At 48.7% G+C, this 9,525-nt stretch overlaps 1 protein-coding gene across 2 annotated transcripts; it reads left to right on the forward strand.

Moving 5' to 3' along the window:
- The first annotated feature begins 80 nt into the window (after positions 1 to 80).
- On the forward strand, positions 81 to 9,237 carry Rpl22 (ribosomal protein L22). Of its 2 annotated transcripts, none has more exons than XM_075945317.1 (4): positions 81 to 310; positions 1,747 to 1,851; positions 4,481 to 4,605; positions 7,590 to 9,237. In XM_075945317.1, the coding sequence occupies exons 1-4, from the start codon at positions 299 to 301 to the stop codon at positions 7,732 to 7,734; spliced, it is 387 nt and encodes a 128-aa protein (XP_075801432.1). In that variant the 5' UTR covers positions 81 to 298; the 3' UTR covers positions 7,735 to 9,237. The 2 variants fall into 2 exon arrangements, with proteins under 2 accessions (XP_075801432.1, XP_075801433.1); XM_075945318.1 differs by having other exon boundaries at positions 171 to 310; positions 4,487 to 4,605.
- The last annotated feature ends 288 nt before the right edge of the window (positions 9,238 to 9,525 follow it).

Raw genomic sequence — 9,525 nt, forward strand, 5'->3', positions numbered from 1 at the left:
CTTAATCTTTCAAGACTTTTAAAAGTAGAGCTCTCCCCTTTCTCTCTCTTTGGGCTCGCCTGGTTCCCCTCCGGTAGTTGCAGTGGGACGGTCCATCTGGACTCCTTCCTTTCCGGGCAGCCGACTCTGCCTCGGGAAAACCAATAGCTGCCCGATCGCCCCTGCGGCGGCTGGGCCGCAGCGATCTAGCGGCAGTGCCGATCGATTAAGGCTGCCTGGCTTCTTGCGTGCTCCGCGCGCAGCGGGCTCTTCGCGCCTGCGTAGTGCGCCCCCCTCCCTTTCTGCCTCCTCTGCCGCCATGGCGCCCGTGGTTAGTATGGCTCCGCGTGAGGCCGCGGATGCCGGATCGGCACGTGGGCCTGGTGGGCTGGCTCGGGCTCAGGACGGCGTGGGGGACTGCGCCCTGCAGCGTCAGGCTGGAATGGCCTGGCAGGCGGGGCGCAGGAGGCCGGGGCTTCGGCCGGGCCCAGCACGTTGTGGGCGGAGGAGGCCGCGGATCGGGGCGGTGGGGAGAGCCGGGACTGCTCGGGGTGGCGGATCGGATCCTGCTCGGGGCTTGCGGGCTGGATACCGACCGACCTCGAGACCCAGCCTTGGGCTCCGGGCACCGCGCCCGGCTATTTGAGCGAGGGGCCGGCAAGACGGATGTGACCTGCTACCCTGTGCAGCCGGGTGGAAATGGCCCTCCACGGGGCGACCGGGTTTCAGAGCCGCGATTGGGCTTGAGAAGGATTCTTGTAGCACCCCTCGAGCAAGCTGCTTGCATTAGGGTGCAGCTGTATACAGGCCCTTTCTGTGTTGGGCGACGAAGACCCGATTTCGTTCTCTTGTCTGAGGGATGGGCTGTGCGGTGTCTTTATGTCAGGCTCTATCTGGAGGTCGCTCTGCTTAAACAATAAAGGTTTTAGGTGGTGTATTATCTTTTAGTTGGGGCTCTTAGGTGTATTTCCGGTTGTCTTAGTCTTTCTACCTCGGCTTCAGTACACCGATGTGGTTTTGGGTTAGACTCCTGTTGGGAACTTTTGGGGTCTCTTGTGGGCAGGTCCTCTTACTGATCCGTCCTTTCCCGGGGCTAGATTTAAAAGCAGTCATTTTGGTTGGTAGTGGGAAGACACATTGAATGTAGCAATTTTGTAGTCACTGGAAAGTTGAGTGCCAGTTGTGTACGGTCTCTTGAACCCGAAGGGAGAGTGTGCCGTGCGTGACCTGCTAACCTTTTACTAAGTAGAGATTCAGGTGAGTTCTTAGAAGTTACAATGTCTGTAGAGACGGTTGACGAGTGTTACTTTGTAAAAGTAAACTGGACCCTCTTGGGTGTAGTTTGGAAGTGCTGAATTCACTGGTTCAGCCAGGGGAAATCGTTGGCCACACCTTGAACCATATTGTCAAGTTCCTTGGCTATTCCTGAGAAGGTCCAGGGATTAGGCGCTAAGGACCAAGGTGAAGTGCTGTAGTCTGAGGCGCATGTATGCTTGTGTTACAGGTGTGTAAAGGAGTATTTCTTTGGGAAACACTCATGGTTCTAAAGATTGGGGTGTCTGGAGAGATTGAAGGGGACAGGAGTGTTAATGATTCCCCCTCTTCCCTTAGCATGTAAAACAAGTCCCTTGGCACTCTTGAAGGAAACCGACCCCTCATCTCCTTGGTTTTCTGTTTGTAAAGGACTTTGATGCCTCTGACATGCTTTTGTTTAAATTGTGGGGAGTGCTGCCGGAGGCTTCACCTGTGTTTTCTCTGTACCCTTAGAAAAAGCTTGTGGCGAAGGGGGGCAAAAAAAAGAAGCAGGTTTTGAAGTTCACCCTTGATTGCACCCACCCTGTAGAAGATGGGATCATGGACGCTGCTAATTTCGTAAGTGATATTCTGTTGCTCCTCTGGACTGGGAATACGGTTGGGACCCTCTTGGAGTAGGTCTTTGTTGGGCTTGTAGGCAGTCCCACTTCTGTCCCTAAATGAGATAATAGACAGGCCGTGGCGTGTGGGTGACAGAAGATCTTACCCAGAATCAGGTAAACTCCGTGGGCCCATCATTGCTGCTGTATTTTGTTGGGTTTAATCTGTATGGGCAGCTTCATCCTGGGCCTCTGGATGCTTAGGCGAAGGGCGGCAGTCCACCACAGCATTGAGGCCTGAGTGTGTTTGCTTTAATCTGCTTGCTGGGCTGTCTTTGGGGCTTTTTTCTTTTTTTTAATACAGACTTGGTGCTGTCCTGAGGTTCCCTCTTGTTTAAATTTTATGTATCATGTTTGCTGCATGTATGTCTGCACCATGTGTGTGCAGTGCCCTGGGGGACAGAGCAGGGCCAAGGCATTGGATTCTCTGGAACCAGAGTTAGAGGCCAATGTGTGTTGGTGCTGGGAACCAGTCATCTCCAGCCCTGTCCTGACTTTTTGCCCTATTCCCAGTATCCCTATGTTCCCCTTAATCTAGAATTGTCTCTGCAGCCCAATTTTGGCTCTTGGGACTGGGGCCTTTGTATGTAGATATTTCCTAAAGTTACATCTGTTTTTCACATTCCAGAAGGTTAAGTGTTGTCAAGAACAATCATTTCCAAAAAATTGAAAATTAAACTTAACAGCCATTAGTGGTGCAAATGGAATTAACCTTGTGGGGACGTCTGCCTGTCTGTCTCAGATGGGCCTCAGTTGGCCTGTGTCCTTTATCCAGTGACTTCTCCATGGCTTTGGTCCTTTGCATGTTGGTGGGTTCTTTTTTCTTTTCTTTTTGTTTTTTTGAGATGGGTTTTGTCTGTGTAACAGCCCTAGCTGTCCTGGAACTCACTTTGTAGACCAGACTGGCCTCAAACTCCCAGAAACCCACCTGTTTCTGCTTCTTGGGTGCTGGGGTTAAAAGTGTGGGCCACCACGCCTGACTTGGCAGTTTCTTTTTTTTTTTTCTCCTTCCTTAAAAAAGATATTCAATTTTTTTTTTTTTTGAGACAGAATTTCTCTGTAGCTTTGGAGCCTGTCCTAGAACTCGCTCTGTAGACCAGGCTGGCCTAAAAAATCAGAGATCCACCTGCCTCTGCCTCCTGGGTGCTGGGATTAAAGACGTGCACCACCACTATCTGGCTGATTCTTTTTTTCTTCATTAAAAAGCAATTATTGATTGATTGATTGATTGATTGATTGATTGCTATACGTGGAGGCACTTGCTTTTACCCCAGTTTTTGGGAGGTGGAGGCAGGTGGATCTCTGCGACTTCGAGGCCAGCGTGGTCTATGTACTGAGTTGCAGGACAACCAAAGACCCTACAAAAAAATTTTTTTTAATGTGTGAGTGTTTTGCCTACATATATGTCTGTGTACCATGTGTATGCCCTATGCCCTTGGAAGTCAGAGGGGGTCAGATCCCCTGGAATTGAAGTTAGGGATGGTTATATACTGCCTCGTGGGTGCTGGGAAACGAACTCAGGTCCTCTGAAGAGTGGAAGTCTCTGCAGTCCTTGGTGACTTCTGTTTGGCATTTCTCTGTTGGCCCTGCCTGGGGTCACCAGTGGCCTCCAGCACACCATTCCCTTCCGATTCGTCTCTGCTAAGGACTTCCTTTAGAAGACCTGTTTTCTGGTCCTGCCCACCGCAGCAGCTAACAGTTCTGTGTCGCAGTTTTAAAAGCTTGTCCCAGAATTTAACTCAGGACCTCAGACGAGCTAAGTGGGCATTCTTAGCTCTCATTGAGCCACATCTCACATCTTCGGTCCCTAAAAATTGTAGTGTTGAGCTGAAAGGGACTTCATCTCATTGCAGTGGCAACAGAACAAAACAAAAAAGTCCCTTTTGGACGGAGGTCCCTGAAGCCTGAGGTGAATGGCTTGCCCTGGTCACATGGTGCTTTGCAGAGTATGTCTGGGCTCACGGGTCCCTGTCGCTTCTGCTGTACCATGCAGGTGACTCCAGGCAGGTCTGTAACTGTTTGTGTCGGTGTTTGTCTCTCTGTGTACTAGGTGGAGACTCCCTCTCTAATGCTAAGAACTGTGCTTCGTGCTCCTTAGGCTCAGAGGTTGCTTGCAGCTTTGCATGTTCCTATAAAAGTTTGGCTCTTTGGTCTCCTGCTTACTCTTGACCCTTTGGTTTTTATGTTGAGATAGGTAGGATGGATCTCATTGTTGCCCTGGCTTACTCTTTACCCTTTGTCCATGAGTGTGCTGCCCTTTAAGCTCTCCGTGTGGGGCACATGTCGTCATGCATGGAAACAGTCAAGGATTTTGTGCCAGTATTATCTTCAAATTGCATGAGATTATGTTGACTAGTGCCATCTTCACGGACTTGTTTGTAAGCTTCATGGCCTAAGTCTGGTCCTTAGAACCCGCTTAGGGATCCGACCCCACACAGTGGTCCTCTGATAGCCAGACACCATGGCACACGCACATGCCTAGAAAGACTGAAGATTTTAAAGGAGCCTGTAGTTTAGTGCTGGGAGAAAGTCTGAGTAGTCTGTACTGGAGACGGGAAGCCCACTGCACTCATTGGTGTTTTCTGCAGGAGCAGTTCCTCCAGGAGAGAATCAAGGTGAACGGCAAAGCTGGGAATCTTGGCGGAGGGGTTGTGACCATCGAACGGAGCAAGAGCAAGATCACTGTCACTTCCGAGGTGCCTTTCTCCAAAAGGTAAAGGGCAGTGAGTGGGTGTGTGAGCATTGCCACTGAGAAATAGAATAATTTATGTATTATGTTTTAGCTTTTCGAGATGGGGTTTCTGTGTAGCACTGCCTGGCCTCGAACTTGCCGAGATCCGCCTCTGGTGAAGTTTTTGTGTTTTTTTTTTTTTTTTTTTTTTTTTAGTTTTTCAAGACGGTTTCTCTGTAGCTTTGGAGCCTGTCCTGGAACTAGCTTTTGTAGACCAGGCTGGCCTAGAACTCAGAGAGATCCACCTGCCTCTGCCTCCCGAGTGCTGGGATTAAAGGCGTGCGCCACCACCGCCCAGCTCTGGTGAAGTTGTTTTTTTTTTTTTTTTTTTAATATTTATTTATTTATTATGTATACAATATTCTGTCTGTATGCCTGAAGGCCAGAAGAGGGCGCCAGACCTCTTTACAGGTGGTTGTGAGCCACCATGTGGTTGCTGAGAATTGAACTCAGGACCTTTGGAAGAGCAGGCAATGCTCTTAACCACTGAGCCATCTCTCCAGCCCCTGAAGTTTTTTTTTTAAATATTTATTTATTATGTATACAATGTTCTGTCTGTGTGTATGCCTGCAGGCCAGAATAGGGCACCAGACCTCATTACAGATGGTTGTGAGCCACCATGTGGTTGCTGGGAATTGAACTCAGGACCTTTGGAAGAGCAGGCAATGCTCTTAACCGCTGAGCCATCTCTCCAGCCCTCTGGAGAAGTTTTTTAAGATTTATATTTAGTTATGTGTTTGTATATGTTACATGACTAGAGTTACATGTGGTCATGAGTTGCCTGGTGTGGGTGCTGGGTTCTGAACGTGTCCTGAAAGAGTAGTATGTGCTCTTAACTGCTGGGCCTTCTCCAGGCCCATGAAGTATATTTATTTAGCTTGTCATTGCCATACTTGTTTCCAGGCTACAGCATTACAACTTCAAAAGGGACTCAGACTTTGTTAGTTTTTTTTCCAGTTGGTTATTTGAGGCAGGGTGCTAGGATTAAAGGCGGGTGCCACCACACCTGGCATTCTTTGTTGTTAGATCATGGTGGTGACAGCCCCCTCCACCAGTGTAGCTCAGACTGGGCTCAAACTCAGTTGTAGCTGAGATTGGCCTTGATGCCTGATCTTCTCGTCCCCATCTCTTGAGAGCTAGGCTTACAGGTGCTTGCTGCCACACTTAGGTGAGAGATTCATTTTTAATCTGATTTTCTTGTAAGCTGTCCTTTGGCATTGGTGGAGTCTTTCCTTGCAGAGTGTGACACTGACTCTGAGGCTGTGGGTGACAGTGGTGATGTGCTGCTTTAGCAGAGTGGGATGTAGCTGGGCTGGAGAAGCTCTTCATAGTGTGTGCCCGGCTGAGTCTGCAAACTGAGTGAGGCAGGCGGTGCACAGCAGGCAGCCCGTGGGGCGGAGGCTTTTTTTTTTTTTTTTTTTTTTTTGGTTTTTCGAGACAGGGTTTCTCTGTAGCTTTGGAGCCTGTCCTGGAACTAGCTCTTGTAGACCAGGCTGGTCTCGAACTCACAGAGATCCGCCTGCCTCTGCCTCCCAAGTGCTGAGATTAAAGGCGTGCACCACAACTGCCCAGCCAGGGCCGGCGGCTTCTTATCTACTCCCTGACCTCGTGTAGCTCGGGCCTGCCTTGCCCTGGAACCACTCCTGCTTTAGCCTCTCAGATGTGCATTGTGACCACCACAGCTGTTTTAGGGAGACTGAGAGTTGAGTTTGAGGACTTAGTATACAATAGGCGTTGAGTTACATCTTGGTGCCACTGTCCCATGGTCCCTTGTTTGTTTCATTTTGAGTTCAAGACAAGAGTCTTAAGTTGCCTAGGCCCGCCATGAGAACTTGGGGTATAGCTCAGGCAGGATTTGAACTTGGGATTTTCCTGTCACCATTTCCAAATGCCTTGCCTGCTGACTTTGCTTTCTCGATGACAAGGGTGTTCAGAGTCTAGGACGTCTTTTCTTCCTGTCTCTGCCGCTGTTTTACTCTGAGTTTTGAAACCCTGAAGTTTTGCGTCTGAGAGAACAATGACATAGGCTGCCGCTGGGTTTGATGTAGCCCAGGCTGATCGGAAACTGGTGATCCCCTAAGTACTGAGGTTTTTTTTTTTTTTTTAATTCTTTTCTCCTTCTGGTTTTTTAAGACAGTTTTTCTCTGTGTAACAGCCCTAGCTGTCCTGGAACTCACTTTGTAGACCAGGCTGGATCTCACTGAGATCCACCTGTCTCTGCTTCCAAGTGTTGGGATTAAAGGCGTGCGCCACCATGGCCCGGCTTAGCAGCAAGTTAATTCAGGCCAAGGCAACAAATAAAGGAAACACAGTATGGCTGAGAGGTAGCTCTGGTGTGGGGAATGTGCAGCACTGTGAGTGACCCCAGCAGAGCAGGGAAGAAACCTGAAGAAACCTGAGGCAAGGCATCATGAGCTTGGTGGGTCTTTTGAGCCCAGTTTTTGAGGTCACCTTAGGTAACAGGGACCCATCTCATAACAAGCGTCTCAGCTCTGGAATACACACTGTGCCCAAGTGTTGGATGATGGCCATCCCACTGAAGAAGTTAGGGGACTCAGAACATTGGCAAATAGCCCTGACAACCCGTCTGCCTCCTCAGGGGGGTTTGCAGAAGGATGTGGGAAGTGCTTGGAGCTGCTTGGAAGGTTAGTGACTCTCAGCAAAGGTGTTAAAACACGTGTAATTGTCAACTTACCACTGCCTTTTCTAGTGGTCACTGCGGGCCACTTTGTAGGTGTTGGCTGCTTAGGGGACCAGCTGGTGCGTGCCGATGGCGATCTCACTGTTACCGCCTCTTGAGGATACATGGTGGACGGTCTTGGGAGAGTACTGCCTCGGGTGTACTTGCCTTGGCCTGTCCTTGTTTCTGAGGGCTGAAATTGTTTTCATTGTGTTTTATGAAGTTGAAATGTTTCAGAATGCAAGACCACAGTCTACTGTAGTTCTTAAATGTTCTTTTTCTGCAGGTATTTGAAATATCTCACCAAAAAATATTTGAAGAAGAACAATCTCCGAGACTGGTTGCGTGTTGTTGCCAACAGCAAAGAGAGCTATGAGCTGCGTTACTTCCAGATTAACCAGGATGAAGAGGAGGAGGAGGATGAGGATTAAGACGCATTGGTCTGGAATGTTTTGTATTAATTCATAAATAAAATTTAGGAACAAAACCTGTGGTTTATCATTGTATCTCTACAGTGTGGGTTGGACAGGAAATTGGAGGTGACAGGCCTGGGCTGTAGCTGGTTGCTGCTTGTTTGTATATAGACACTTAATTCTCCAGTAGTAAGGCCCGAGTGCAGCGGGGCCAGCCCGTTGCCTCTGACCCTGCACACGGCAGCCGACTGAGGCTTAAAGGCCTGGCGCCTGTCTCAGCAGTGTGAGAATACAGTGTGGTGCTCCTTCTAAAAGCAAGCCGGTGATGTCTGTGGAGCTTTCCTGGGAAAATGACAGCCCATAAAACAGCTTCCCAAGCTGTTCACCGTTGGGAGCCCTAACCTTTTTCCTTCTTGTAGAAATAAGAGGTGGTTTTAGCGTTGCTGCTGCATATTCTGCCCTTTATAGAAGGATTTGTAAATACGCTGGGCGTCCATGCCTTTAGGGTGCTCTCTCCATAGGATAGGTATGAGTCCGGTCAGCAAGGGCTAGTAGTGAGAGCTTGTCTAAATCTATGTAACAAGCTGTTTTTCTAGCTTCCAGCAGAGGGTGCTGAAGACAGCTTCCAGATGTTCCCCGTAGGGGAGCCCTTCCATGCCTAGGGCTCAGCAGGCTTGCAGGGAGGGAATGTAAGTGATGGAGGTCTTTGCTGTAAAGAAGTTGCCCAGGAATTTGCTGTCACTGAAGGTCACAACTGGATTTAGTGATAAAAGTCTTAGCCTGGGGCTATAGCCTGGTGGTGGAGCTCTTGCCTAACAAGCTCAAGTCCCTAGGTTCAATTTCTTTGACAGCAAACTGTCCAAGCAGTGTGCACAGCAGACACTGGGACAGAGGAAGGCCTTGTCAAGGGTCACTTTGGAGAAGTTCCTTAGGGTAATTCTCTGAAGGCAGAATTGTGTAGGAGCATCTTAACCGCCCTGCTTTCTAGTAACTGAAGTGTCTAAAGGTCTTGATTATGGCCGCTGGCTACAGTTGAGGCCTGTGCTCTGTCTATCAGCTGGACGTGAGATGTCGGCCCTGCTCCACCTCCAAGGAAACATGTTTCTGGGGTTTGAGTTTGACATGTTGAGGCTTTGCAATCTCACTTGTAGCAAAAGTTCCAGCATTTTCTATTTCTATGCAAATTTCTTAAAGCAGACTGTCTTGGTTTTCTTCTGTTCTTGTAGGAGGTAGCATTTTCTTTAGACCTATATGTACAGCCCCTCATTGTTAGAATTCTTAGATTTGTGACTTGGATTTGCAGATCTTGTTTGTTGTGTTGATGTTCCCATGTGGTTATTTCTAGTTTGGCTGTAAAAAAAAAATTAACCCTGGGTTGATTAGCACATGCCTCTAGAAAATGGTCCCAGATTAACTGTAATAAAATGGAAACTCTGCGTTTTCTGCCCCTTTCTAAGCTCCTGTATTTGAATGTTCACGTTTTGTATTAAAGTGGCTAACGTGGCTACTGGCACCGTGCAAGGCTTGCTTTCTTTTTTTCTGCTTCACACCTGTTAACCTTTCCTTCACTGGCTCGTTGCGTTGGGCATGGAGAAAAAGTCTCCTTTCTCTCTGCTACCTCCCCTCTCTACAGCTCAGCCTCCAAGAGGTTGGTCGGCGTTGACTGACAATCGCTTTCCAGACAGATGCCCTTTTCTGATGGGCACCGTGAAGAGTAAACTTGAATTCTGTTAAACCTACAACAGCATCTGTGTCCAGGCCCCCTCCTAGACCTGTCTCCTTTCTGTCTGTCTGGCCTTGTGCCCTACC

Source organism: Microtus pennsylvanicus, chromosome 13 (assembly GCF_037038515.1).
Source record: "Microtus pennsylvanicus isolate mMicPen1 chromosome 13, mMicPen1.hap1, whole genome shotgun sequence".
In the NCBI taxonomy this organism is placed as follows: domain Eukaryota; kingdom Metazoa; phylum Chordata; class Mammalia; order Rodentia; family Cricetidae; genus Microtus; species Microtus pennsylvanicus.